General features: G+C 39.3%; 9 protein-coding genes across 14 annotated transcripts; 6 read left to right on the top strand and 3 right to left on the bottom strand.

Moving 5' to 3' along the window:
- Window positions 1-95: 95 nt before the first annotated feature.
- LOC128879610 (uncharacterized) lies at window positions 96-4,174 on the top strand. Of its 2 annotated transcripts, none has more exons than XM_054128921.1 (3): window positions 96-404; window positions 1,080-1,176; window positions 1,343-4,174. In XM_054128921.1, exons 2-3 carry the CDS (start codon window positions 1,087-1,089, stop codon window positions 1,850-1,852), a joined length of 600 nt encoding a protein of 199 aa, XP_053984896.1. In that variant the 5' UTR covers window positions 96-404; window positions 1,080-1,086; the 3' UTR covers window positions 1,853-4,174. The 2 variants fall into 2 exon arrangements, with proteins under 2 accessions (XP_053984896.1, XP_053984895.1); XM_054128920.1 differs by having other exon boundaries at window positions 97-386.
- LOC128879608 (protein FAM50 homolog) lies at window positions 3,553-5,400 on the bottom strand. The gene is made up of 4 exons (XM_054128918.1): window positions 4,493-5,400; window positions 4,210-4,364; window positions 4,021-4,133; window positions 3,553-3,945 (listed from the first exon to the last, which is right to left on the bottom strand). The coding sequence occupies exons 1-4, from the start codon at window positions 5,142-5,144 to the stop codon at window positions 3,825-3,827; spliced, it is 1,041 nt and encodes a 346-aa protein (XP_053984893.1). The 5' UTR covers window positions 5,145-5,400; the 3' UTR covers window positions 3,553-3,824.
- Window positions 5,401-5,689: 289 nt separating this feature from the next.
- On the top strand, window positions 5,690-7,048 carry LOC128880486 (diphthine methyl ester synthase). Its single transcript, XM_054130633.1, has 4 exons — window positions 5,690-5,985; window positions 6,123-6,299; window positions 6,381-6,705; window positions 6,776-7,048. Exons 1-4 carry the CDS (start codon window positions 5,851-5,853, stop codon window positions 7,012-7,014), a joined length of 876 nt encoding a protein of 291 aa, XP_053986608.1. The 5' UTR covers window positions 5,690-5,850; the 3' UTR covers window positions 7,015-7,048.
- Window positions 7,049-7,287: 239 nt separating this feature from the next.
- On the top strand, window positions 7,288-14,817 carry LOC128880469 (uncharacterized). Its single transcript, XM_054130598.1, has 5 exons — window positions 7,288-8,287; window positions 8,499-10,442; window positions 10,683-11,756; window positions 12,088-12,185; window positions 12,255-14,817. Exons 1-5 carry the CDS (start codon window positions 7,666-7,668, stop codon window positions 13,095-13,097), a joined length of 4,581 nt encoding a protein of 1,526 aa, XP_053986573.1. The 5' UTR covers window positions 7,288-7,665; the 3' UTR covers window positions 13,098-14,817.
- Window positions 14,818-14,827: 10 nt separating this feature from the next.
- On the top strand, window positions 14,828-15,199 carry LOC128879962 (neuromodulin). Its single transcript, XM_054129541.1, has one exon. It carries the CDS (start codon window positions 14,828-14,830, stop codon window positions 15,197-15,199), a length of 372 nt encoding a protein of 123 aa, XP_053985516.1.
- Window position 15,200: 1 nt separating this feature from the next.
- LOC128880478 (RING finger protein 145-like) lies at window positions 15,201-23,088 on the top strand. Of its 2 annotated transcripts, none has more exons than XM_054130613.1 (3): window positions 15,201-15,898; window positions 22,000-22,191; window positions 22,306-23,088. In XM_054130613.1, the coding sequence occupies exons 2-3, from the start codon at window positions 22,082-22,084 to the stop codon at window positions 22,802-22,804; spliced, it is 609 nt and encodes a 202-aa protein (XP_053986588.1). In that variant the 5' UTR covers window positions 15,201-15,898; window positions 22,000-22,081; the 3' UTR covers window positions 22,805-23,088. The 2 variants fall into 2 exon arrangements, with proteins under 2 accessions (XP_053986588.1, XP_053986586.1); XM_054130611.1 differs by having other exon boundaries at window positions 21,792-22,191.
- Window positions 16,382-21,766, bottom strand: LOC128880489 (neuroparsin-A-like). Of its 2 annotated transcripts, none has more exons than XM_054130640.1 (4): window positions 20,886-21,766; window positions 17,963-18,029; window positions 17,397-17,535; window positions 16,382-17,306 (listed from the first exon to the last, which is right to left on the bottom strand). In XM_054130640.1, exons 2-4 carry the CDS (start codon window positions 18,013-18,015, stop codon window positions 17,136-17,138), a joined length of 363 nt encoding a protein of 120 aa, XP_053986615.1. In that variant the 5' UTR covers window positions 18,016-18,029; window positions 20,886-21,766; the 3' UTR covers window positions 16,382-17,135. The 2 variants fall into 2 exon arrangements, with proteins under 2 accessions (XP_053986615.1, XP_053986613.1); XM_054130638.1 differs by lacking the exon at window positions 20,886-21,766 and adding an exon at window positions 20,328-20,871.
- Window positions 23,040-24,873, bottom strand: LOC128880487 (39S ribosomal protein L40, mitochondrial). 3 transcript variants are annotated; one of them, XM_054130636.1, is made up of 6 exons: window positions 24,855-24,873; window positions 24,107-24,245; window positions 23,951-24,034; window positions 23,712-23,882; window positions 23,445-23,643; window positions 23,040-23,372 (listed from the first exon to the last, which is right to left on the bottom strand). In XM_054130636.1, the coding sequence occupies exons 2-6, from the start codon at window positions 24,142-24,144 to the stop codon at window positions 23,250-23,252; spliced, it is 615 nt and encodes a 204-aa protein (XP_053986611.1). In that variant the 5' UTR covers window positions 24,145-24,245; window positions 24,855-24,873; the 3' UTR covers window positions 23,040-23,249. The 3 variants fall into 3 exon arrangements, with proteins under 3 accessions (XP_053986611.1, XP_053986609.1, XP_053986610.1); XM_054130634.1 differs by lacking the exon at window positions 24,855-24,873 and adding an exon at window positions 24,687-24,835; XM_054130635.1 differs by lacking the exon at window positions 24,855-24,873 and adding an exon at window positions 24,370-24,508.
- LOC128880476 (cytoplasmic tRNA 2-thiolation protein 2) lies at window positions 24,648-26,559 on the top strand. Its single transcript, XM_054130609.1, has 4 exons — window positions 24,648-24,787; window positions 24,857-24,973; window positions 25,069-25,382; window positions 25,454-26,559. The coding sequence occupies exons 2-4, from the start codon at window positions 24,912-24,914 to the stop codon at window positions 26,518-26,520; spliced, it is 1,443 nt and encodes a 480-aa protein (XP_053986584.1). The 5' UTR covers window positions 24,648-24,787; window positions 24,857-24,911; the 3' UTR covers window positions 26,521-26,559.
- The last annotated feature ends 149 nt before the right edge of the window (window positions 26,560-26,708 follow it).

Below are 26,708 nucleotides of genomic sequence, written 5' to 3'. Positions count from 1 at the left end.
CACATGGTCCATCGCGCAAGCGAGGTAAGGCATTTATTTATATACCGAGCTGTATCAGACCGTAGGCGCCGCTGCTATCGCAATTTCAAAGCCAGTTTGCAGTGTCTCGTGCAGCTTACGAGATCTTCCTAACAACGTAGAATACTAAACGACAAAAGTTATTGTTGGTGAATCAATTTTAAAGATAGTAAACCAGTGAAACGCGTCTCAATAAAAATGTAGTAAAAATATTTCGAAAGAATTAAATATTTATTGATCAGATCAAATCTGCGAGAATGCATTCTGATAACACCTGTCATTAAAAGTCATTGCATAATCACGAAAGGTACAAAAAATTGCCACGTGAATCTTGTTATACATCACGGTGTCTTATCGGCAAACTCGAGGTAAAATTTTAAAACTCTGTAAGTCCTTCAAATGATCAAATACTCTTGATAATTCCTCGTAAATTACATGAAAACTTAATCAAATAAATATTTGAATAGCATGAATGTCTATGAAAACATTAAGTCACCATCAGTCTATATGCGTTTGACGCAATTTATTATATTAAGCGCTTTTTTTATATGAAATGTCGCAATAGAAAAAATCTTGACGCCAATTTTGAAAACATCGTTATCAAAAGCCATTGAGATTTATGTCGACATAAATATCCTTGAAACATAATAACGGTCATAATGCATCGACAACAATAATTGCGCGTTAGAAGTTTCAAGTCATAGTAATTTTGAATGATCGTAAATTTGGAGACCATGCTTTGTTGTCGTAGCTCGTAACCTTGACCTGGGTCACCATTGCACTAGATTTTCTAGTTCAAGGTCTTTTAATCTACAGCGTTTTGAATCGATCGAATTGCGTGAAAAAAGTGACCATTTGTTAAATTCTATGAACGCAGTCGCAGTTAATTTTTTTACGTAGATTTTCTATTCTTTAGAGTTTCAAAGATACCGTCACCGGTGTTTAGCATATCGAAAGAAAGGGATCACAATTACACGCCTCGGTTGGCCCTTTGATCCGACCTTTCGTTGATGATCCTACAAATGCTAAATATACTCATCTTTTCATCGTGTTTCGCTTAGGGATAGAATGGCCAATAAAACAACGACCAACCTAAAATCGCAGGAGCAATCCGCAAGAACCGCGGTGCAGTCACAACTTGCCAGAATTAAAATACAGGTGAGATTTCCATTTCTATTTATGTCCTATGTCACAAATTCTACGGAGTTTCCTATTAGTATTCAAATCGTGAAACGTTCTAGTATTCGCACATAGATACAGTATATCGTAGAATAAATTACGACAGAGGTTCTCAACTTAAACGAATGCAATCTGTACTTTATAGGAAGAAGAAGAATTATGGATATCAGGTGAGGAACTATACACGGAGGGTAGCAGCGACGAAGAAGATTACAAAACAAAGTCAAGATCACGTCGCAAAATAAATAGTAATCAATCGTCGCGTGCCTCTTCTGCTAACCACAGCCTTGAGAGGAGACGATCTCGTTCGCCCCTTTCCTCTGAAAGCAAAACAAGGTTGACCCATTCCGCCGATTCCTCTATAAATAGTATTACGAAAAAACAAACAGTATCCAAAACCACGTCAAAATTCGATAAACCCTCCGCGTCGTTCGAGCAATTAGCGGGTCCATCGTCAGCAGAATCTCAAGAGGTGCAACGTTTTTCCATACCGCAATCATCTGATGTTTGTATCGCGAAAGACGATAATTTTTCTGATTTGTATACCGAAGATGATGAGGTAGAGAACACGGAAATATCGTGGAAAGCGAAAAGAGGTAGTTTCGTATTACACGATATAAGTAATGCCGCTAAAGAAGAGTCAAACAAATGCTGACACACGCTAAGATAATTTTGTCGGCGTTATTGTATTTTTAAGAAAGAGTATTTTTATTTAGAAGCGCCAGGGTTATGTGTCTCTTGTATTTATGTAAATCATTAGTTTAGAGTAGTTATTTAAATGTCTTCTAAATGATCTCTCTTCCAATGTATATCTCTGCATTTCCGCAAAATATGAAATGTAGTTCGCGTGTTCTTGTCTATTTTTTTTTTTTTTTGTTATATGTACACGACGTTTCGTGCAAAATGTTATAATCCTACTTTTTATAGGACTATGATGAAAAGTATTATTGGCAGAATTCTTTTTTTTATCTTTTGTTGAAGTATAAAGAAAAAATGTATCACTGCCTGTGATAGTTCTTGAAAATATAGCTTGTAACAATTTGTATGAAACGTATTGTATATTACGATTATATAGGATTAGAATTATAAATAATATACGTAAAAGCAGATATCGACAATACGATAAACACTTTGGAGGAACTAAGATCGTACGATGAAACATCCGAATTGGGCACGCAATCGTTAGAAGGTTTTAGTTTGCCGCATATCGGTGTGAAATCGTTTGAAAATTCCTCATTTATCTCGAATAAAATTGATATTTCGAGTATAGATAAAAAAGAGAAATGGGTGAAAAAACAAATTTTGAAGGTCAAAAATCTCGATGGTCTTATACGCGAAGTGAGCGATAAAGTAAAGGTAAATATTATATTCCTTGGGAAACATTGTTGACTCTACAGTGAACGTAAAAACTTCGTAATGTAGAAAGCAAAAGAAGAAACTTTGATTTATCAATGTGAAAATCGAAAAAGGCTTAAACAAATCTTATCGTCCAGTCCCCCTGAAGTTGGTAAACTAGCTGAAAATACACGCAAATTTTTCGATTTATGTCCAAGATATATGATGCTTACTACAAGTACGACAATAAAAATGATGCACAAAGAAAGATCGATAATAATGTATTTTTCGGGTATTTATGAATCTGTGAAAACATTATTATCGGGCATTGTAGATAGCATATATTTTTAATATGTATCTCTAATAATATATCTATTTACGTAATTATAAAATATTTCAAAAATTGGGATTCGAATATGGAAATAATAGAACTTCATAACAATAACGAATTAAACATATCATTCGGGGAAAACGATTCCAAGCAGCAAGCATTAAGAAACGAAGATAACACGAATCTCAATGCAGTAAATCACATTAAAATAATTGATTTTGATAGCAATCCATATATCATAGACGAAGAAACCAAAAAAGTGCTGCTAGAATTGGACGAAAAAGTTTCCGTGAGTAACGAAGTAGTTATCCAAAAGTATCTAATGACAACACTTGAAAAAATTAAAACAGGTTTGTCATGAGGATTCTTGCAATGATCGAGGGCAACTTATAAAGGCACACGATAGCATATCTACGAATACTATAATGTCGACAGTAGATAGCATACCAACAATAAACACTTTGCAAGATATCGATAAAGAACTTCTAGATGAAGTAATAAAGGAAGCTCAGATCGTTGACCCATCGTCAATTTTAAAAGTCGCCGAGGATGACGAAACCATATGAAACAGATCTCCTTTTCTAAAATTGTATGATTCGTATCTTACCTTTACAACTTTTTCGAAACAATACCATATTTCTGCTAGTATTGTCACGTATTTAATGAAGTGTTAAGGAATAAATGAGATCTTCAGAATATAAATATCTTTAATATTATTTACAATGCATACAAAATATTTTTCTAATGAACGGCTTAATAAAATTGCTATACATTATATTAAGTGTATAAAATATGCAGAGATATTCAGCTTCCATTTGAAGTAGCTATTCAGTAACTTTACTGATTACAAAACGGAGAAATTATAACCTTCAAGTTACTACAATTAAATATACATTCGAATTAACCTAGAACATTTCATACTGAACACAATACATATTGTTGACTTCCTATGCAATTTCCATTACATTTTATCTTTTTTCTTATTTTTATCGGAAACCGTGTATTTATCGTAACTTTTCGTTGGATCGAATGGTTCCCATCTACTAGCAGGAAATATATGTTTGTTTCTTTCATACCAAGACCTAAAATCGGAAATAATTACTCGTTGAAAACAAAAATATGTACATAACATCATTCGCGTTAAGAGAATTTAGTACCTAAGTAATACTTTTCCAGCATGAGATTCTTCTGTTTCGACAGAAGCGTCATGCATCACGCGAATATCGTCGTGAACGTCGAATGTAAATAGAGGGCCACTCTTCCCTCTTGCCTGAAATGAGTACCAATAAATGACTCTTAATCTTAATGAAATTACTTAATTTTTGTCTACCTTGTGTGAAACTTACCTTTGTTACAATAAAATCGTAAAATGTATAATGATGTGGTAAAATAAGATCTTCTTTCACATACATTAGTTGATCAGCCATAACTGTTTTAAGTTCACTAAATTCGCGTCTTAAAACTTCTAAGCATCTTTGAAGTAGCTGATAAATAGAATTACCTGCCAACAGTACAAACTAATAACAATTAGTATAGAATCATTTTGAAGAAATTCTCATTATACTATAAAATATCATTTCATTTTCATAAATAAATTGATACAGACTACAACAATAATTAGGCCTTTACCTTTCTTCATGATAACACTTCTCCTGTGTCCAGACCCATCCCAGTAACTGAAAGTGATTTCAATTTCTTCTTCTTTCAATGCGTTCTGTTTTCTAGCCCATTCTTGTCTTAACTCCTCCCTCAACCTGTTTTCTTCTTCTTCTCTTTCTCTATCAGGTAGAAAGCTTGTGTCCACATCTGGATTTTTCTTTATCTTTTTTATTACTGGTTCATTATCGTCCTCTTTTGTCTTCTCCATCTTTGGTTCCACTTCTTCATCAGAAAGCTCTACTTCATCTTCATCTAAGTTAAAGGACAATGCTTGTATTTGTTTTTTCTGCTTATTTTTTTCAGCTTGCTTAGCAGCAAGAGCCCTCTCCTTCTCTTGTTCTTTTTCACGTTCCTTTTGAGCTAGTTTTCTTTCGCGTTCCTTCACTATATTTTCTTGCTTTGCTTTCATTTCATTCAAAGTGACTAAACCAATAGTGGAAGTCTTTAGTTGTTGTTCTACAGCATTGTAATGGGTTGCAAATTTGTTTTCTATATTATGAATCTTCAAATCATCTTCTATCTTCTTTTTCCTTAACTCTATTTCTTGTTGAGCAATTTCTCGCTTTTTCATTAATTGCATTGCTCGGCCAGCTTCGCTGGCTGCTCCTTTGTAATGTGCCATATTGTTTATTAATGTTATACAATATAAAAAGAAGAGAAGTATTAAGATTGAAAATTAAATTTTATAAGGTTAGGAGTGTATTGCTTTCGATAACAAAATCGATGTGATCAGCTACAAGTATTGATTACAAAAAATACGTTTGTAACCAGGATTCTATCACTTATTAAAAATCTTGTTTGCTGTAAGGAATAAATTGTATACTGTAATCACTATTAAAGATGACAATTGTTTGGTCGCATATGTTTGCATACGTATATATATGTATATGTATATATATAGTAGTATATAGTAGCGCCATCGGTGGCAAAACGCCCAAGTTTCTAGTAAAAATAGTTCCTACTCTTTCTGCTAGATGGCGCCTTATATATATTAAATAAAATATTTTAAAAAATGATAAATTTTACATAATTTCACAGGCGCTAACCATTTTATTATTTTATACACTTATTATTTAATTTTATTGTAAGTTAATTATAAGGAAAATACCATAATATATACATAACCTCGAAAAATTAGTTCGGCTTATTGACCGCTAGATGGCGATACCAAATTTGTGTCCATGAATCGCAGCGTACAAATATTATGCGTGTATGTATAATAGGCACACACGTGGTTTAATTTTTAAAATCATATTGCATCGTATTACTGAGTTTTATATTAATCGGACGAACAGTATCGCGTAAACGATACAAAAAACATAAAGAGAATGTTACACGTGATTGGACTGGGCCTTGGCGATGCAACGGATGTCACCGTGAAGGGTCTTGAAATTATTCGAAAATGCGATCGTGTCTACCTGGAATCGTACACGTCAATTTTGCCTGTTAAATTGGATGATCTGGTAAGTAATGAAAAATAAAAGATATACATTTCTCGAATACGTGTAATGGCTTTGCACGAAACGATACTCGACTTTGTCGTGTCGCATTTTTTCGTGTGACGACAGGAAACCAACGATAGCATGTTTCACCGAATTAGGAACAATTCTATGGACGTCCAATATTCGAGGCAGACAGAGAACTAGTCGAGAGTAATGCAGACGAGATACTTCCTAAGAATGAAAAAGAAACTGTTGCTTTTCTGGTCATTGGCGATCCGTTTGGTGCCACAACGCATTCAGACTTGGTATTGCGAGCTCGAGAGAAGAACATAGAGGTGAGAAAGAATAACATTTGTACAATGTAATGAAGATTATTAAAGAGAATCAATGATAAAAAGTTTCATTGTTTTGTTTAGGTAAAAGTAATTCACAATGCCTCTATTTTAACTGCCATTGGCTGTTGCGGTCTCCAGCTATATCACTTTGGAGAAACTGTTTCTATTCCATATTGGAATGAAGATTGGAGACCCAGTAGTTTTTATGATAAAATTGCATCTAACAGACAAAGAAACTTGCACACTCTTTGTCTGTTAGATATCAAAGTAAAGGAGCCTACTTTAGAGAGTATAACTAAGAAGAAGAAGGAATATATGCCACCACGATTTATGACTGTATCAGAGGCTGCTGGTCAACTGATTGAGACACTCCAGGAAAGAGCCAAGGAAACTCAAGAGGAATTAGGTAGGTAGAGTAAATGTATTTTCTAATCGATATAAAAAGGAGGGAGTAAACGAATTTTATTATTTTGCAGCATTTAATGAATCTAGCTTGGCAGTTGGCTTGGCACGTGTTGGATGGGATGACCAACGTATCATTGCCTCTTCTCTTCAAGAAATGGCTTCAGTTGATCTTGGTCCACCTCTTCATTGTTTAATTATCCCTGCAAAGAAATTACACCCTCTTGAATCAGAGTTTTTAGCCCAATATGCATTAAATGAAAATATGTTTAATAATACGACAGATTCTCGGAACGAAGCACCTTCAAAATAAGACTATTGACAAAAAGTGCATTCTTCGTTTTTCTTCCTTCCCATCCTAATTTCTATCTCAGTCTTGAAAATAATAATAGAAGAATCATAATCATAGTTGCATCGACATTTTTTTCACAAACACGAATCCAACAGCAAAATTGCTCTATTATTTAAGAAATTTCTTACCAATATTTGCTTATGCAGAGAAATTAAAATTGTATATATACGTTATGATTACTCATAAAACGTACACCAACAAACAGGGTAAAGAACGTTGCTGGCAACGGTAGGGGCGATCGATTCGATGAGGTTTTACGCGTTCGCTTCGCACCAAGGTTACATCGTCGTCGAATGTCTTCGATTCATGAACGGGAAAATTACATTCTAGAAACAAAACCATCGAAAATTGACTTTGATAATCGTTAAAAAGGTGCATGGTGAAAGAAGTGACGATAAAGCCAATGGAACAAGCCGTTTGTGCCATAAAAATGCGAATATAAAACATCGATCAATTTTTTATTCACCTGTAAATACATAGTTGGGAGTTTATACTTTATATCTCGCTTGATTCTATACATCAACCATTGTACAGTGTTTTTACTTTCCTATGAGAGATAATCAAGGTAAAAAGTAAGCAGTACTACACGCGTAGGGGTAGGAAATTTGAAACATGGCACTGCCGGAAACGGGTTTCGTAATAGCTCCTCAAATACCACGAGGCTTAGCTCCAGCAGTCGAAGGACTTGCACGGGAAATTCTGCGTCACCGACCTCAAGATATTTATACATTCGCGGCGCATCATTTCGAACAGTTGGTCAAATTGAGAGAAAAAGAGCGCATCGCTGGAATCATTTCGAAAACATCCGACCGGCTATCGTGCAACGGACAAGATTGTATCCTCTGGACCGATCGCGTCGATCCTGATGATTCAAGGTATCACGACGATCGAAAGGTCATCAATGTAGTCGAAGAAATTGCGGAGGAACCAAGAAGAACAGCTGCTACAACGACGAAGCTATCGAGGAGGAGAAAGGAGGCGACGAACAGAAGCGGTTGGTCTATTAACGAAACTGTCAAGGTAATCAAAAGACACGACTGCGAGAATGATGCCAGAAAGAAGAAACGTGGGAGCACGCGAATGCCTGAGAAAGCGATAAAAAAGGAAGTTCATAGCATCCCTGAACAATGTTCACCACCCTCTTCGAAAAGGATGACCCGGTGTAGATTTCTCAGGTCTTCGTCTGCTGGAGATATACTTGCAAAAACTATTACTCTTCAGCATAGACCGCCAGGTATATGTTTCATTTTATTTAACGTTCTCGAGGATAACGTAGGGCATTCTGTCGATAAGTCTCGATAATGTAGGACCCAAGATGGTGGTAGGATTTATCACCAGAGTGTTCTACATTATCGAGGTCAAACAACAAAATGGACCACGTTACCGATAGATTATACTACACTACCGATCAAGAACCCTTTCCAGACCTAAACATACTGTTACAGGTACCAATACATCAGAGAAAGAACCCAAATACGTAGAAAATTCTGGAAACAAGAACACCTTAAAACGGCAGAAGAGTGCCGATCAAATTAAAAGGACCTGCTCGTCTGAAGTTCCAACCGAAAAGAGGCACGCCGCCGATCCAAGAAGAAGTCAATCTCTGGTGAACGTTAGGTCGAAAAGAAATGGATTCGACGCTGAAGAATCGTGGCGACGAGTAATGGGGAATAGAGAGAATTCAACAATCTCTCGAAATCGGTTAGAGAAGAAGTTAGAGGAGAGGTTTGGAAGTGCTAGCGTTCGAAATGCAGAAGCTGTCCTTGCGAAGTTGAACCTACGACTGGAGAAGGACGAAAGGGAGTCGAAGGATAACGACAGAGTCTTCGACGATGGAAACGCAGCGGATGAGTCGTTAACGAATCGAGAATCCATGGAGACGTCCGTCATTCTTCCTTCAGTTGTTAGGAGGCAATCTTCCTGCAGATACTCTAGAAGTAGCTCGCGAAACGACGCATGCGAATCCGTCGAGCAAAACGACCCTACCAACTTAATCTTGCCACCCATTTCTAGCGATGCGTCAAAGCCCATCAAGATAGAGAACGACCTAACGTTACCGTCTTTGGCAAAGGCTACGGATGCTCAACAGAATTCGGATATTCTAGGTAATCCTGAATCTACGAATTCTGATCACGATTCGGTGGACGCATCGGTCAAGAACGAATGCGAGAATGAACATAACAAAGGTACTATTAGCTTCGAAGAGGATGAACCAGAGGATGAACTAGATACCAGTGACAGGGAGATTTTGAAAGTGTTGGAAGTTTCTCAATCTCCAGACCCACGGGGAGAGGAAATCGACGAGGTTTTCAAGGATAGTTTGAACGTTACACCCGATTCCATTGAATTTCCTCAAAGACCTGACTCTTTGGAGCGTCCAGAAGAGAAGTCGTCCACAGTGGTCGATGCTAAGCGAGAAAGCGAGACAATAAAGCCAGAGCTCGATTATCCGCAATCGAACGAGCTCAAGAAAAAATTACTTGAGATAGAAACCGTGGAAAGGAATATCGAAAACACGCTGGTCTCCTCTGGAAGGGGCGTAACACGCCACGACGACTCAACTTCAACTTCACCTGTAGTCAAACTTTCACCGAATTCAGAGTCAGTGGAGTCGAGCTTTGTACTTGGAAACGAAACGATTCTCCCTGACTCGAGCAATGAAAAACATACAGAGGAAGAAGAGGAACCGGCGAAGAGGGATTCGCCCAAAGAACAAAGTCGATTTGTCGACACACGAGGAGGCGATGAAGGTGTTGAGACTGGTTCAACCTCTCCTGAATCGAGTCGAAAAAAATCAGACGCTTCCGAAACTTTATCCGTCCATTCCCCCAAGAATATCGACCCTTCCTGCTTCATTCTCACAGAAGGTTCCCCCTGCGAGATACCAGAATCGGTAACCACCGTGATCATCCCAGACAGACCACCCGAGAACGACGACGAGGTACTCAAGGAAATGGATGATGTTCCTCGTTCGGAGAGAGCAGTTTCGCGTCGTGTACATCACGAAACGCGACACGAGGAAGAAGAAGCATTTCAGCACTGTGCGGATCCCTTTGGGGAGTACATATCCCCAGAGTACAACGTCGATTACTTACGTGACATCAAAACCGCTGTCGATCGAGCCAATATGCATCATGATCTGGGGAACATTAAAGAGGAGGAGGAAAAGGATATGTCTGATAAAGAAATCACTCGATCTATTGCATTACCCGACGATGTTACTTTTGAGGAATCGCATACTTCGGAAGGAATAGTGGGGACGAGTGGAAGTAAAAACGGGGTGGAATCGCTGGAGCCTGTTTCCAGCAGTTTGGACCAAAGTAGCGGAGACGTTGAAAGCACGTCACCTGGTGCCACGACTGATGTGCAGTCAGGACCCTGCGAAGCAAGTAAGTTCGATGTTATAACTCTGTCTAAATTAAATGAAAATAATATCTTCAAATAAATGCTTTATTATGCATATGTACACAAATTGACTTTACACGTTTGTACATTCATAATAAAAAATTTATTTGCATTTGTAAATTTAATAGATCTAGTTAATAGACCTAGATGGTATAAATATTCATGCCTGTATGTTTACGATGTGTATTGGTATATTTAAATTCACTTTTCATGAAACATTGTAGATCAGCACGAGCTGGAAGAAGCACCTGGACCATACGTGCCAGAGTTGAACTTGGATTCCCTTCGAGACGCGACGATGTCCTCTACGGAGGACAGAAGCGACTCGAGGAACCTTGAAAATCAATCGGAGAAGGAAACTGACGACGTCACCCTTCAGGAAGGTGAGAAAACCTTGTCCTCGAGCGATACTCAATCCTCAGGCAAGAAAGCGACGTTGGACGAAGACTCGTCGAGAAGGAAATCGCTTCAGGACAAAGAATCTTCCAGTGAACTAGAAGCCAAGACAGGAAATGGAGTCGAAAACTGTTCCATCGAGCCGGTAGATAAATCTGACGATGCTATCGTCGATGAAAAAGATGGAAAGGACTCTTCTAATATCGAAGATGAGATTGCGAAGGAGTTGATACAAATCTTGACGCTAGATTCGCCGACATCTCAGGAGGAAGAGACGGAGATGGCAGCGAATGATTCGTTAAACAATACAAAGAGAGCAGGTGATCCAGGAATTCGCGAAGTAGGATCCACAGCAGCGACTGAATCTGTTGTATCCACGAATCGCTCTTCAGCAAGCTCTCCTCGAGGAAGGAAAGTCGACGATGTTCAAGAGGAAAATGGAGAAAAAGCAAAGATCGATACCGATCTGATTACAGAACTTGATCCATGTGCTCGTGAAATAACGCCTATGGTAGCGACTGAAGCTGTTGAGGTATCTACGAATCGCTCTTCGACAAGTTCTCCTCAAGAAAAAATAAGTCAGGGAGAAGATAAAGAAGTGGAAGACGTTGATACTAAACTTGCAATGGAACTTAATCCAACTGTCTATGAAGGAGATGTTAAGGAAGAAAATGAAGGAGAAAGGGTTGATACCGAAGGGAAAGTGAATGTTGAAGACAATGCTCCTTCGATGTCCGCAGAGACGATTGACGAAGTAACAACTGATATCAATGATAGCTCTCTGGAAAATCCAGATCCATCCGAAAAAATTGAGTCTAAGGGGGGTGATCCACACGATGCCGAAGAGCCAATCGCTCCAGATGTACAAACCTTGGATGCGGCTGCTAGAAGAATTCAATACTGTAAGTATTACTTTTTTTGTTTTATATTGATTAGATGAAAATTAGAAAACTACTATCAATTGGGTTAGCTTTTAATGGATGGGTTGTGCTCGCCATGCTTCGCATATTCGGCTTTTCAGATCAGCTGTACGTCTATTTTAGACGTCAGTAATGGTCATTTCGTTCCTAAGACATTGATAAATAGTGCTAAAGAAGATTCTGTTGATTTATAGCTGGTTTTCCGCGATCTTTGGCAACGTTTCGCCCCCTTCCCCTTCGTTTTACATTTCCCATATATGTAGCAATAATTACAGTCGTGCAATCATAAAGTTCAGAATGTTTCCTTTATAAGGGGCACGAAAATTTGTAGTTGGCCAGGGTCGACTAACGAAGATCGATAAACAAAGTCTTCGCGATTCTTCGAGTTCTTCGACTTCGGATAACATCAAAGTGAGTACATTTGTTTTTTTCCTACAAACGAAAATGAAACTTAAAACATGTCTTTCTCTTGTCCATCAGAAAGAAACCCAGGTATCGGATGCTTCGGACGAGCACCACCACGAATCTCCCAGCGGCGAACAGAAATTTGAGGAACGTGAAATATCTGACAAGTCTAAAGAGACGGAAGATGAAGAACAATTGATAAATGAGAAAGAGACCCAGCAAATAGATACATCGATGTCTGCTAGCATGAGGCACACTGGAGAATTTCACGATTCTCTACCATTGCCCCTCTTCGAAGTCTCCAAGAGCAACATATCCGCCAAAGATGTTCGCGCTTTGAAAAGCATGCCTGTGAATCCCTGGTTCACGCTCGAGCCCAATGCGCCGTGTTTCAGTTCGCAATCTCCACGAGCCAACGTTTTCCTCGCCTTTGACTTTTCGAATCCCTTTCAGTCGGTCGAGGACAAGGCGGACGGATCTAAGTACTATTTAAATTTCCCACCCTGTTTCGTTCACGTCGAGCATGCCTTCGACGAAAGCAACGCGAACGACGATGCAAGCGTTGCTTCTTTGACGGAGAAAATGGTCGATTCCAATATCGACGACGTCCTCGAACCGCTGGCCATCGACGAGCCACCCAAGTCCCTCCTTATAGAAGAAATTCCCAACGACGAGGAGGAACAACAGCCCACGCCAACGGACTCGTGCAAGAGGATGGCTTGTACGTCCACTTCGTCTTCTTCCGAAGAGCAACAAACTAATCGCGACGACGTATCGGCTGATCAAACAGTATCTGTCGACAACGGCCCTAATCTGCGCGAGAGTTTGTCCTCCGACTCCTCTGTGATCCAGAGCGACGAAAATACACGAGACAAAACAGAACCAGGGAAAATAGAATCTCCAAACACGAGAGACTAACACGTTTTTTGGGAAAAATAAAGAACTTGGCTTTTGCTCTGTTTGTCGATAACAGTGTTTGGGAAATATGATTGTAGCGCTTCTCGGAGCAGTGTTTCGAGTTGTCGAGCTAAATAAATAGATTAGCGTTGCTAGCATCTGTTTGGCTTCGTTTAACTTCGTTAGAAAAGGATCCAGGTTTTATTCGTTTAATTTCTAACGCGGACCTACTGCTCCAGACATTCTAATAACTATATTTTTCAAATACGCAAGGGTAATGGAGAACGATAAGAAGACTTAAGACCTGTTGTTTTGGGCGAAACGAGCTTTTATACTCTGTAAGAATGAAAGCGCGGCTTATCCTAGGAATGCAAATATTCTTATATAGTGGCAAACGTAAACATTGGCACAGAGCGATTCTCAGAATAAACCGATAAACACTGAATCTCGGGATAAAACTGGTACACGTGAAAAGTCGTTGCAAACATTTGACTTTTACCATAATACAGCTGTATTATCTCGCATTCAGGCATAATAAGAAACAAGATACTTTGGCGTATTTAGTAAACAAGATAATATATAAGTATGCTTCGTACACGGCGTGCTCCTTCGAATCCACGACTTCCTAATTTATCACGGTTTCATAATAGTGCCATAATAGGATAGCGATGTAAGAACTTCTTCAACTCGATGCTTACCACTTTAACAAAAGCCTTGTTTGAGCATTGTAAATAGACAGCCAACGACACAGTCAATAGATCGCGGTAGACACGAGAATCAAAAAGTCTATGAATAGACTCTCGGTAGACAATGCGCGACGACCTATAGGCGTATCAATGCTTACATCCACTCTGAGTCATAGAATTCGCATATATCATCCCGTTATCGAGCACGCCAATGTTTATTCTCTCCCGCGATACACGAGCGCGAGATAAAGCTGCAATTACGGTAAAAATGAAATATTTATAATAATTTCTTCCACGTCCGCGATCAGTTTCTTTGTTCCACGAATCGCTCCCGTGCCAATGTATCCGTCCTGTGCGCGTGAAACGGTGCACGTCCTCGATCGGAAGGTGCGAACCGCGTAGGTGGGCATAACCGATCGGAACGACGGAGTCGAACGAATCGACGCGATCGTTCCCGTAGAATCTAGATACGAAATTAGACATGTTATTTCTGCACATTCTTGCACACTCGTTTCGGGAGCGTGGCGACGAAAATGTCAAGAACGGCTCATCGCCAAGGAGAATGACGCCTACCGTTCCGCAGCGTACGAAGGAAAAGTTAAAGCAGGAAAAAGAATCGACCTGCTGCGGGTATCGCGGAAGAAGAGTCAGGAGCCAGTTGGAGAGCTTAAAAGGAAACGCATGCGCGAACGCGAGGGGGTTACGTATTTTCGACGAGTTACGCGATTGTCGTGCAGTATCGCACGCGTGTTCGTAGATATTCGCAGTACTTCCCACGGAACAGCATCCTCCGGTTCGCTCTCAGCTCTGCGATTCGTTCATTCATTTCGCGCGATCGTCATCTCTGCTCGAGCCGAGCCATGCGGGACCTTTCGAAAGACGAAGGTACAACCGAAGCTTGCCGTCGCGACGTCCTCGTTTCTTGACATCGTGATACATCAGGGTGAAAGGCTTAGGACTGCCCTCGCGAGGATGACGTGGTGTTTCGTTCTTGGGGAATGACGTAGAACCGAGGACACGCACCGTCGAGGGCGAGAAGAGAAACGTGTTTTCTGTGAGGCAGTCATGGTACAGGACTCTGATCACGAGATGACGAAAGCAAGCGTGGCAGCGACGAAGATCCAGGCCAACTTCCGGGGCTACCGAGCGCGGAAGCGTTTGAAGGAGTTGAAGAAGGACGGAGAACTGCAATCGCCGGGCGTGATAGAAAGGGAGCAACGCCGGGAACGTTTGGAGAACGCGGGATCCTCCACCCTGAAGGAACGGAATCCTTCGAGGGAATCCCTGGAGGAGAAGTCGGCGACGAAAATCCAGGCTCGAGTGCGGGGATTCCTGACGCGCAAGAAACAGCAAGTGGCCCACGAGGCTGCGACTAGAATTCAAGCGGGTTTTCGGGGTTTCAAGGCCAGAAAACTGTTAAAACAGAGCGAACAATGACGCGCCCCTTCTGCTTCTGGCGTGTGCTCTCCGTCCCCCCTTTGGTTCCTTTTGTTTTCAGGGGTGTGTTTAATTGTAACCAAGTGTCTCGTTTATTCGATTTAGATTAAGTGGAGAAACACCGCGATCCGCGTGCCACGAGTGCGTTTTCTCATCCATGAATCGCCGGTGGTGTGGTGTGGTGTCTTCGAAGAGGAGGAGTCCTCGCTGGCTCGCTGGGAATTACGGTGTCCAAATAATTGCCAAAATTAAACGTTCTATTTTCGCGCGAGCGAGCAAGATCACGGGAATCTCGAAAATAAAGGAAATTTCCGGCGTGCATGCGTCGCGAGCATTCTTTCGGCCGCGTTTGCGAGCGAACGGCTACCAACTATAGCCTTTCTTTTCTGCAACGCAGCGACGCGCGATCCATTCGCGATGTATGGATGCGTAATTATCAGGGAACAATCGAAATAGCATCGTCGGTGGCCACCGACGAAATGTTGGCAACGACATTGACACTGCTATTGCGAGCGCGAAAATATTTGTCGGGCAACCAGTTAATTTCTAGCCGTCCAACGGTAGAGTCACGACGAACCTCGGAACGCGATATCCTCGTTTTTTTCCCGTCTTCTTTTTCTCCACACGAATATATATCCCCCGGTGACGTCGAACAGGAGCGTCTCGATAATCCAAGTGTCTTCGATGCGAGTCTTGGAGGTATGCAAAGAAACCTTGTCGTTCCCACAACGAAACCCGATGGAAATCGTTGCCACACCGTTCTCCGATCACCTCGTGCGAGAATTTCGACCCGTACATCGAGAGAAGCCGATGGCAAGGCGTTGATAATTGCTAACGTTGGGAATTAACCCTTTGCACTCGAGAGGCGACTCCCGATCACCGCTAGGTTCGACGCAGCTAATCAACTAGCAATGATATTTGTTTAGGTTTGATTTCTTTGGAACTCGAAGTGTCGATAAAATGATCATCGGTGAAGCAAAGGTGACCTGATTCTCAAATCTCAAATTAGAGATCACATTCGAGAAGTCAATCCAAGGTTAGCATTCGTGGCGGTAGAATGCTAAGAAATCATCTGGGGTGGCTGGTAGATACCAGAAGAAAAAAATGCCTCGAGTGCAAAAGGTTAAGGATAAAGGAACAACGGTGGAGGGGGGAGGAGTGATGTATGAAACGAAGTCTCCATTTTTGTTTTTCACTGACCAGGTCGAGTCTTTTGTTTTCGTTTTTATTTACGAATTACAGATTATGCGTTTTTTATTAATACATGGCACGATTACTTTCTTTCGTCGAAGCGTTCAACGTAGAAAAGTTTGTTTTCTTTTTTTATCCGGAGAAATATTGTACACCGGTTCGCGCGCGAACCGGTGAAAAAACGTGTGAACGATAGAGAACGAATGCACCCGATTAGATCCTATTTAGTTAATGTCAGCGAGATCCCTTCGTGATCGAAGGTGTTCCTCGATTTGTAATTGATGAAACGCAAATAAATGTATCACTCGGATGTAAATGTTAACACGACGTTTTGGTAAAAATTGTTGCGAATCCGTTCCACCTTTAACCGTCGCTCACTTTCTCTCTTTCTGTCATCTTCGAATCATCGTTTCCCCTGTCCTGTTCCCGTTTAGTACATTGTGCCTCCCGTCTTCTCTGGTCGCGTAGTTATTTATCCCGCGTAGAGCAGACAGGTGCAGACAGTCGTTTACCCTAATTTCTGGTTCGCTCTGGCTACCTTCGAGTCCTTCGATCCGCGTCCATAGTTATCGTCCTATTCCGGTTACTCTATTAACGGATTGAGCGTGCACTCGACGACCACCAGCGAAATAAAAATTGTCCAAGCCTTCGGCGTGTTCGCCTACGGTCTTGCCTAAGTTTAACAAAGATTTTCAACGTTTCGTTTCGATGATCGGGCGTCCGTCCGGTTAACGATGATCAGATCTCAGAAATTTGGCGTGTGCTTGCCGGGTATGCAGAGCTTCGTTAATCCCAACGTCGACGGACAGTTGAGGTCTTTCACGCTGCAGCCGTCGCATCTGTTGCAATTGCAAAACATACCCTCGCCGCAGATGCCCCACTCGTCGCGGTGCCCTCCGCACATGTCGCCAGGGCCCTGTAAAAAAAAAAAGAAGAGACCGCTCGATTCCGTTATGGTTTCCTTTGCAAATTTCGCGAATAAAAGGATCGGCTCGACGCGACCAACCTTTGCGCAAACTTCGCCGCAAACAGGCGATTTCGCGGTACCGAAAGGACACTGGCTGCAATCCCCGCAGCTCTGATTCTGACAGCTCAGTCGAAGCATCAGTAGCTTGGTCGATCGGTACGCGCAGCCCTCGTCAAACCTAAGCAGACAGATCAAATTATTTTTTTTTTAAGTTCTTCGGTTGGGTAGAGATGATAGAAATTCGATTGTTTAATGCCGGGGCAAAGCAGTATACAGTCTAAATTAAATAATCGGTTCGATGTTGTCAAATAAATGCTGATAAACTTTACACGTTTATACAGTAGCAATAAAAAATTTTAAACAAATTTCGTTAATAGACCTAGATGGTACGAATATTTATGGGACTGACTTGTAAGTGTCGTGGTCACTACTTTGTTCATGTCAGTATTAAACTGTTACTAAAAAACAAAGAAGTTGATACCGATTGGAAGTTTACTCGATAGAGTGTATATCTGTATCGATAAGAGTGCAACAACACTCGAGTCGACTAAACTTCCGTGATAGTCGATCGTTTACACGAATATTTAAACATTGTAAATTCTTACAGAAGGACAGCGACTAGTAGTACGGCTATGCAAACGGTGTGGGTGGACGGCATTTCCCTTGGTGGTTCTGAAACAGAATTCGAATATAATCAGTCGATCTAATTGCGAAATGTGTATATCATCGTCAGACCAGAGATAGGCAAGATTCTTACCTAGAAGTTTCGACTAACAAATGAGATATAATCTACTCGTTGAATGCTAATTTTAATTCCAATTATAGAATGAAATACTTCACTAATTGCTAAGTTTTATTCGAACAGGAATATTGCCCATCTCTGACGTGAACTATACGTGTACGCCCACGGGACAAAATGACCCTTGCTATTTTTATGGGAAAGTCACCGAGACCTTTTCTTCCTCGAGCAGGTGTCTCGATTATTCGCACAGGTGACAACTTTCCCCTTGAAATAACAGAGTTTATTTTGGCCCTTTGTAATCGTGCGTAAGGATTAGCGATAAGTGTAAATTACATCGACGAGGATCCTGTGCACTATTGTATAAGAAGCTACAGTCAATCCCATAAATATTCCTACCCTCTATGTCTATCGAAGAAGTTTGACTAAATTAAATAATAGTTTCGATGTTACCAAATGAATTCTTCATTATAAATATGTACATGAATTTATATATACGTCAACATATTTATACAAACATACACTTGAAAACATCAAACCTACCATTTAATTTAAACAAATTCCTTCGATAGACATAGAGGGTACGAATATTTACGGGACTGACTGTATTCTCACGTTCATATTTGATGTGTAATAATTTCATACATGTTGCACCTAAAAGAACACCTACTTATGTTAGCCACTTGTGTATAATGTACCACCGTTCCAACTATATTTTCACCCTTGTATCGCGTTATATTCGACGAGACTCTGAAGGGGTAAGACGCAGTCACACCTATCGCCATAAATCGTTACGCTCGATTACCGTAAAGGTGGCTAAAATCACTTATATCCATTTCTCGACCTGTTTGTCGAGGGTTACGCGCGCGTCGAAGAAGATCCCAATGATTCTCCGAAAACGAAAAGCTTCTTAACGAAATAGCGAGAGCTTATCTCTGGCTATTGCCCGTCCCTACTCGATGCGATATCTGAATGCGAACATTTCTGCAGAATTAACACCGTAACGACAACTGATCGAAACGAATGCAAACGATAACGTATCGAGCGAAGGAAGTCCTCGATAATCTGCCAATAGGACCGCCCCGGCCCGGGTATTGTTAGAGTAGATTGCCGTTTTCAACTAGTTCGAGGAAATGCTGAGAGATTCGAATACGCTTTGGTGATCGATCTATCTATTCCTTCATTCTTTGGATCATATAGCGGTGTGGCGCATGGTGTAGTATGCGAGATACGCGAGCGCATAAACGCGAGACAAACACAAATCCCTCCGACGCGGACGGCCTAACGTTCGGGCGTATTAGTCGCGGTTTCACGAGCCTCTTGGACGATTCTGAGGGCAAAGATTGCTGCCAAGTAACTTATCGATAGCTAGAAGCGAAGAGACGATTTTCCTCGTGCTCTTCGACCTTTCGTCGCTTTACCGCCTTGCTGCTTTACCATATCGGTCGACGACGTTTTCGCGAATCCGGTTCGCGTTCGTGTGAGCGATTCTTGACCACCGTCACGTAAAACTGCTCGAATTTCCACATTGCGCCGCGAATGTTTGGCACAGATTCCTGATAACTTTTTATTTTCTTTACAATTCCTGAAATTCTTTCCGATACTTTCTCTTATATATATATATATAGATATATATACACATATTTTTTTTTGCTAATCTTCGTCGGATGTACTTTACTCTGTCAAAGATAAATAATTAAATCAAGGGTTACACTCCTCGCGCTCCTTTTGTCTCATGTAAATGAACGATAACTTCTTCGATGGCTATTTATAGTTATGTCATGAAAAAATCGTTTCAGATGTTACACGCAATTACTATTACTTCTATATGGTACGGTTTCTAAACAAACGGTCTCTGCGTTGCTATAATTATTCGTGGCTAACTGTGCCCCACGGTTTCAACCGCGTGGAATACTATTTATTTTACGTCTCATTTCAAAATTGAAAACGTATTTTTGTCAAAATAAAAGATAGCCTATGTTACTCGGGGATAGTGTAGCTTTTTATTACTGAAAAAAATTTTTAGATCGGTTCAGTAGTTCCGGAGATTAGCCTGAACAAACAGACAGACGGACAGAATTCTCTTTTTTTTTTCTAAACTGTGTCATAAAACCACCGATTTCACCCGTTATAGTTGCGCTATGTATATAGTGTTCTATACAATATTTTATATCGTATATGCGTGGTTCGAAGGGGAATCGAATGCTAACGAACGAAGAATCGCAGATTACCATGAGCTTCACGGTCAAAGAGGATGAAGCAGGACATCCCCCTCTGTTTCGTATACTAAGAATAGCAAAAGGATTTGCGTTGGTTGCGATCGTTGCCAGATTCTCTTTCAGTATTCCTTCCTCCCATCGCCTCTTCTTCTCTCCTCACCTATCCATCCACCTATCCAGTATAAACAGCGCTTCGAAGCACTTTTATTCTACTTTCTTCCTGCACTTGCAGCCCCGACGAACTGATTAAGTGTAAAGTATGAATAGCAGTTATCGAAATTCAAAAAATTTCCTCGGAGACGTTTAGAATGAATTTGAAATCAATTTCGATACCGCAACCCCTATCGCGCTATCTTGCCTCAGGCCCTCCGACCACCTCCCTCTTTCACCTGTTTTTCTGGCCCCTTCTTCCTGTTACCTCTTTATTATGCAAATTCAATAACGCCACGCCATCGATATGGACGAATACAAATGATCGTTGCGAAAGTTAATTACACTCGATGCCCACCCTAATAATAGTCGAATATTCCCATTGTTTCTAAACAATAGTAGAAATTAATAGATCTCTACCTGTTACACGGAAACGTTAAGAACTGACGACACGATTATTGTAAGACGGAAAGACGTTGAATGTGCCATTGAAGCCAAGTACGCTTTGTTTTATAGGGACCTGGACAAAGGGAAAGAGAGAGAAAAAGCGCGCGCGCATCCCTTTCATCCTAGAAACGGTTGTATGTATAGTTATACACACCTGTATCGTTTCATAGCAAGGGACGATCCCGGTTGCCATGTAAAATCCTCGTTTTCCGGTCGAACCACCCCCGTCATGAAATACTCCCCCGGACACGTCTCCTCATATTTTCACGGACTTTCTTGACGGACGTCTATTAATATGCAAATGTTCTCGCTTACGCGTTACGAAAAACGAAGATGATCATTCATCGACCCGTTATTTGCACTCGTTACGCTCGATTAACGACCACCCTAAGTCACCCTGTCAGTCCTATTAACATAATGTATCCATCGAGTTGCCACATTGGGAAAACTGAATGGAAAGCATTCGCGAAGACGACGATTTCGCAAGAGCTTTGCACAAATGTTCATCGCTCCAAAAAGAGAGGGACCATCCCTTATATCGAAGCCATTTTGAATTCGTACCTGTCCTCTTCAATCGGGAGATGTTTGTAGTCAAACTTAGACTTTTTGCTACTAATCTATAAATCCTCTAACGCGATATAATTTTTACTCCAAACAGTTTTTTATTTCTATTTGTGATCTGAGTTATAATCTAAAAGATACATATATGACGTTTACATTGTCTTCCACGATCTTCCTTTGTAAGATGAAATTTTGTTATCAGAGAGAAGGGGAGACGCGGCTATAACGAGGAATGCAGTTAATTGCGTTTATCAATTACAACAAACGATTCGATCGAAATGTTCCCTTTCCCACGTGTTTGGTGATTCTTTTGCGAAGGTCCCATCAAGATGATCCGGCGATTTCTAAAACGATTTTACGAGCCGATCGACCGAGCGGAAACCATTTTTCTTCGAATGAAGAATTTATCTGTGATGTTGAATCAAATTGTATTCCTAGCGGTGGCCGATCGTGTTCTGATAACAGAGCCGAAAATGACGTGCCTTTACACGTTGATGTTTTACAATGTGATTACTTACTGCGTTAGTTACATCAAGGAACTGATCGAGAAAGAAGATTGGTCACCGTACGTGACACTCACGGAAAGATCCAACATAAAGCATTTAGCTATGTCCGCTACGAAAATAGTACTCGAATGGACCAAGGCCGTTACCTTTATCGTAACGATAACATTTATGCTTCTCGTATTTGGTTTGGAGCAGGGTCTTGAGAATTACAAGTAAGTAAACCGCTGATGAAGTAATGTAAAGGACAGGATAAGAGACGAGATATAAGAAAGAAGAAAAAACGCAAAGGGATACCGATCAAATCGTTCCGTATATTTTTGTTATAGGCCATCGGCATCTTACACAGTGATAACATGGACTTATTATTCAGCGACGGAGAAAGTTTTCGCCGAGATGTTTCCGTCGATTTTGAAGTTCTTTCAATCAGAAACTTTCGAAAGTATGGAAGAACTTTACGCTCCTGTAATATTAAGGATATTCACCATCGTTACGTCCGCCTTGTTTATCTTGATACTCGTACCGGTGGCATCCTGGAGGTTTCTGCTCGTCGCTACCTACCTGAACGTTTATTTGCGATTGAAAGATCTCGTGCAACAATCTGGAGCGACGCTACAACGCGAACGTGAAATATTGAATCGTTATAGGAAGGCTACGCGCGAGGAAATTGAACAATTCGACGACGTTTGCGCTGTTTGTCTTTGCAATATGACCAAGGCGAGGATAACACCTTGTCATCATCTTTTCCATGCAGACTGTTTACGGCAATGCCTCAAAGCCAGCGACACGTGTCCTACATGCAAAAGAGAACTGATACTCGTACGTTGACTGGCTTGTTGTATCGTGTCAACTAAGATTTTGTTACTTTTACACTTTCCAATGAATTCTCTGGTCTAGGTTAACAAGATAGAAATTCACTTATTCATGTATAACCATTAGTTAAGTCAAGATGTTTTTATTGTATATACTTTGATGACATACTCAGTATTATTTGTGTATGTATACACCAAAATATATTACACGCATGCATACCTATGTATGTGTACGAAAATAACAGATTAGGTCTAGAACCAATGCTGTATTTACTGTTTTGATTAAATAACATAAAAAGCAACGAATACCATTTATTGTAATAAATTCAAAATTTATGAATAGCGCATATAACTTCCCATCCAATATGAATTTTGTCTAAGAAACCAAATATTTGTGGATTTATCGATTATTTTGCATCATGTAATTCTTTATCTAAGACACATTACACTCATCTACTCGCTTACTTTTCCCCGTCGTATACTATAGTAATATCTGCATAAGAACCATCAGGACTATCATAATTTTTTATTGGTGGAGTATGTACCGGTCCAACTGCACTGTATGGTACAAATGAGTCATCAATCTGAAAAAGAAATGTTATTCTTACAGAATGGTTTGTTTGATAATTATTAATGCAAGGTAGAATTATACATACTTCTATTGCTTTTTCATAGAGTTCCTCTGAGGCTGCCTTCAGTTCTGCCAGTGCTTTTTGCTGTGAGTTCTCAATGGATTCCATAACACGCACATCATTTATCCATTCTCGTGTTTTAAATCTAGTCCATTCCTTTTGTAATATTGCTCTCCTCTCTATTTCTTCCACTGACAGTGGAGTAGGAGGACGAATTAATTTACTATAAAATGTTAAATTGTGAGTAATCATGTTGCAAAACAAAAGAAGTACTGGATATATGTAACATACTCTTTCTTGTCGAGGAAGTCAGCTGTTATTTCATTTTCAACAATTGGTTTCAACTGCTTGGCGTGCTTTTCACTCCGACGAATTTGTTTCATTAGTTTTCTTCTTCTCCTCTCCTCTCTAGCTCTGATGATTGCAGGATCTAATCTCTTCTTCTTTTTAAGTGGTTCTCCTCTAAAATAATCACAATGTAAGGTACTGGAAATGTAATTCATTAAAGGAATAAATTTTGAATTACTTACAAGAGTGCATCAGTGGCTCGAAAATATAATGGGTACATGCATGTGGAAATATTGCACTGATTAACAATTGAATGCACAGACAACCTGCATCAATAATCAATTACATGTATAATTGTGAATATACTTGAAGCTTAAATTTAATTTAATAATACTTACCTGGAGAATGTGTTCATCATATTTAATACGCCTAACATTTTTGTAAATTTTAACTATACCAGTTTTCGATAAGTATAGTTTTTTTACTAACACTTTACTATGCACACCTTTATAACCTATCCATTACTTTATCTTTTAACTGTAAGCATACAAACATCGAATAATTTTACGTTTAAAATATAATAAATAATATTTACATCTATAGTAATTAAAAATAAAAACAAAAATAATCTGAGAACAAACAATAATGGTAATAATCTAACCTAAACATATCAATAAAGTAACAGACGTATATAACTATTATGTAACGAACAAAAAGTTTGAGGTATTACTGAAAAGATATCGAATAGAAATTATGAAATAACAAAAGATATTTAGTATACAAGATATATATAAGTATGTTCCTCTTAAAATTAAGATTTTATTAAAACGATTTTTCTATGGCTAATGATTTTGAGCACGAAATACAGAATAATTATTTAGGAATATTGTGTGAAATTTGTACGAAATCATGAATCGAGTGCAAATTGACGTGTAACAATTTGTAGATATTTACAGTATTTTGTAAATATATACGTACAAGTAATACGAATACGTAGTAAAGACTGTATACACAAATCTACAATGAATGGACGTGTTCAGTTAACCTAAGTTCTAATTAATATCGACTGTGATCGACTCGTAAGTACAGATCACAGTAAGAATATAAAAGAGGATTATAAGGAAGTTTATTTTAACGAATAATTACAGAATTAAAATTCGTTCCACATTACTGATAAAAGATCGTGATTAAGAAAAAGGAACAATGTGTACGTTAAACGCGCTCGAATATGATACCTATGAAACAGATGAAACAACGATAGATACGTGAGTATTTCGTTATACACTAATTCTATGTTTTCTTTTTAAAGAAAAACACTTGTATATCGTCTTTAAAACCCATTATATTTTATTTGTTACAGAATAACTGCTTCCACCAATATTGCTGCTCACACAGCTAATACAAATGAATTATGCAAAAAATGTGGTTGTCAGGATGTACGAATCTCGTTAAGGGGTAAACATAGATATTGTAAAATTTGCTTCCTATCCATGTTGACGCATAAGTTCAGAGCCACACTTGGTAAATCAAAGTTGGTACGTCCGAGTGATACCATACTTATAGAGCATTCTGGAAAAGCAAATTCAAATGTACTTATACATCTTATCAAGGCAAATGAAAGTGAACCAGCTAATAAAAAACTCAAGTTCCAATGTAAAATACTCTATGTAGATGGTAAGAGAATGTAATGGACATTTTATGTTTTTTTTATATTTCTAAATTAATATGCTTTGCCTTTTGAATAGATGGTATGGTGAAAGGATGTACAGTTAAAGAAAGAGAACTTATTAGAAATGCATTAGCCAAAGAAGCAGATAATCTACAGTTAACAACATATGTTGCGCCTTTGACAGAAGATACAACTAATATTCTTTGCGAAGAGATACAGTCCATAAATGCAGGGGGTGTAAATACAGCTTCCAATGATGCAGTCATGCAAAAAATGTTCAATAGTTTAGATAGCGATACTGCAAAAGATGAATTATTGCGTCAATTAAGACGCAAATTGCTTGTGTCCATAGCCCACAAACTTAATTGCAATAAAGTTTTTGTTGCTGATACATCTGTTGATCTTGCAATAAAAGTGCTGACAGATGTATCAACAGGAAGAGGCTATCAATTGTCTTCTAATGTTGGTTTCTCTGATACAAGATGTCCAGATGTAACTCTACTTAGGCCACTCAGAGACTTTACAAGAGAAGATATAGCTGGTTATTTAGAGTGCTGTGAACTAACTCCAATTCTTAATTCCATAAATTATACTGAACCTTTCCCTGCTTCCATAAGAAGCACTACAAAGAATTTCGTTCATGAGTTAGATTCTGAATTTTATAGTACCGTATCCACGATATATCGTACAAGTGAAAAATTGGGCACAAAGATAGAGGAACATAGTAAGGTGAATGTTAAGAGTGATAATGACGCTAACGCTGACGTTAACGAGACTTGTGTACTTTGCGAATTGAGTCTAGATTTGAATTCTATACAAGAAGGGCAACTTTCAGTTGTACAAGCTAGGATATTTTCTGAATTAGTTTCAACATTTACGGATTCTTCGTCAAGCACGACTTCGAAAGAAGTAAACGACTCGGAAGAGAAACATTGTCGATGTAATAATACCGCGTGTACACCTCCTCGCACACAACCTTTACAACCAGATACAATTAAAAAGTATCTATGTTATGGCTGTAAACTAATTTTTTTTAATTCAAATCAGAAATTTACCGAATTACCTAAATTTTTAAATGACAAAATCCAAGAAAAATTACGAATAATGCACCTACGGGAGCAAATAACAAACTTTCTATTATAAATATGAAGTTACGAATAATAAAAGAAAGATAAAGCCATATTTTCATTTTACATTTCATATTGTTAAATAAAATGTGGTCCTATTAAGAATATGATTTCATTAATATTTATTCCTGAAAAATCTGTATAATTTTCAAAAAGAAATTAAATTGGGGTTCTCACGATACCATCGTTTATCGAATGAAAGCA

The sequence above is a fragment of the Hylaeus volcanicus genome, chromosome 7, assembly GCF_026283585.1.
Source record: "Hylaeus volcanicus isolate JK05 chromosome 7, UHH_iyHylVolc1.0_haploid, whole genome shotgun sequence".
Lineage (NCBI taxonomy): Eukaryota > Metazoa > Arthropoda > Insecta > Hymenoptera > Colletidae > Hylaeus > Hylaeus volcanicus.
This window is presented reverse-complemented; position numbering and strand designations above follow the sequence as displayed.

Excerpts from the sequence above, each read along its gene's own strand:
- LOC128879610 (XM_054128921.1), top strand. The coding sequence starts at position 1,087 with ATGGCCAATAAAACAACGACCAACCTAAAATCGCAGGAGCAATCCGCA. Across the intron at positions 1,177-1,342 it reads TTGCCAGAATTAAAATACAG|GAAGAAGAAGAATTATGGAT; the intron begins GTGAGATTTCCA and ends TGTACTTTATAG.
- LOC128879608 (XM_054128918.1), bottom strand. The coding sequence starts at position 5,144 with ATGGCACATTACAAAGGAGCAGCCAGCGAAGCTGGCCGAGCAATGCAA. Across the intron at positions 4,365-4,492 it reads AAGTGTTATCATGAAGAAAG|GTAATTCTATTTATCAGCTA; the intron begins GTAAAGGCCTAA and ends TACTGTTGGCAG. Across the intron at positions 3,946-4,020 it reads GCTGGAAAAGTATTACTTAG|GTCTTGGTATGAAAGAAACA; the intron begins GTACTAAATTCT and ends TTCCGATTTTAG.
- LOC128880486 (XM_054130633.1), top strand. The coding sequence starts at position 5,851 with ATGTTACACGTGATTGGACTGGGCCTTGGCGATGCAACGGATGTCACC. Across the intron at positions 6,300-6,380 it reads CTCGAGAGAAGAACATAGAG|GTAAAAGTAATTCACAATGC; the intron begins GTGAGAAAGAAT and ends TGTTTTGTTTAG. Across the intron at positions 6,706-6,775 it reads GGAAACTCAAGAGGAATTAG|CATTTAATGAATCTAGCTTG; the intron begins GTAGGTAGAGTA and ends ATTATTTTGCAG.
- LOC128880469 (XM_054130598.1), top strand. The coding sequence starts at position 7,666 with ATGGCACTGCCGGAAACGGGTTTCGTAATAGCTCCTCAAATACCACGA. Across the intron at positions 10,443-10,682 it reads GTCAGGACCCTGCGAAGCAA|ATCAGCACGAGCTGGAAGAA; the intron begins GTAAGTTCGATG and ends GAAACATTGTAG. Across the intron at positions 11,757-12,087 it reads TGCTAGAAGAATTCAATACT|GGGCACGAAAATTTGTAGTT; the intron begins GTAAGTATTACT and ends TTCCTTTATAAG.
- LOC128879962 (XM_054129541.1), top strand. The coding sequence starts at position 14,828 with ATGGTACAGGACTCTGATCACGAGATGACGAAAGCAAGCGTGGCAGCG.
- LOC128880478 (XM_054130611.1), top strand. The coding sequence starts at position 15,520 with ATGCGTCGCGAGCATTCTTTCGGCCGCGTTTGCGAGCGAACGGCTACC. Across the intron at positions 15,899-21,791 it reads CTTCGATGCGAGTCTTGGAG|GTCCCATCAAGATGATCCGG; the intron begins GTATGCAAAGAA and ends TCTTTTGCGAAG. Across the intron at positions 22,192-22,305 it reads CAGGGTCTTGAGAATTACAA|GCCATCGGCATCTTACACAG; the intron begins GTAAGTAAACCG and ends TTTTTGTTATAG.
- LOC128880489 (XM_054130638.1), bottom strand. The coding sequence starts at position 20,364 with ATGTCCTGCTTCATCCTCTTTGACCGTGAAGCTCATG. Across the intron at positions 18,030-20,327 it reads CTTTGACCGTGAAGCTCATG|AACCACCAAGGGAAATGCCG; the intron begins GTAATCTGCGAT and ends ATTCTGTTTCAG. Across the intron at positions 17,536-17,962 it reads CTACTAGTCGCTGTCCTTCT|GTTTGACGAGGGCTGCGCGT; the intron begins GTAAGAATTTAC and ends CTGTCTGCTTAG.
- LOC128880487 (XM_054130636.1), bottom strand. The coding sequence starts at position 24,144 with ATGTTAGGCGTATTAAATATGATGAACACATTCTCCAG. Across the intron at positions 24,035-24,106 it reads ATGATGAACACATTCTCCAG|GTTGTCTGTGCATTCAATTG; the intron begins GTAAGTATTATT and ends TTATTGATGCAG. Across the intron at positions 23,373-23,444 it reads TCTATGAAAAAGCAATAGAA|ATTGATGACTCATTTGTACC; the intron begins GTATGTATAATT and ends TTTCTTTTTCAG.
- LOC128880476 (XM_054130609.1), top strand. The coding sequence starts at position 24,912 with ATGTGTACGTTAAACGCGCTCGAATATGATACCTATGAAACAGATGAA. Across the intron at positions 24,974-25,068 it reads GATGAAACAACGATAGATAC|AATAACTGCTTCCACCAATA; the intron begins GTGAGTATTTCG and ends TATTTGTTACAG. Across the intron at positions 25,383-25,453 it reads TAAAATACTCTATGTAGATG|ATGGTATGGTGAAAGGATGT; the intron begins GTAAGAGAATGT and ends CCTTTTGAATAG.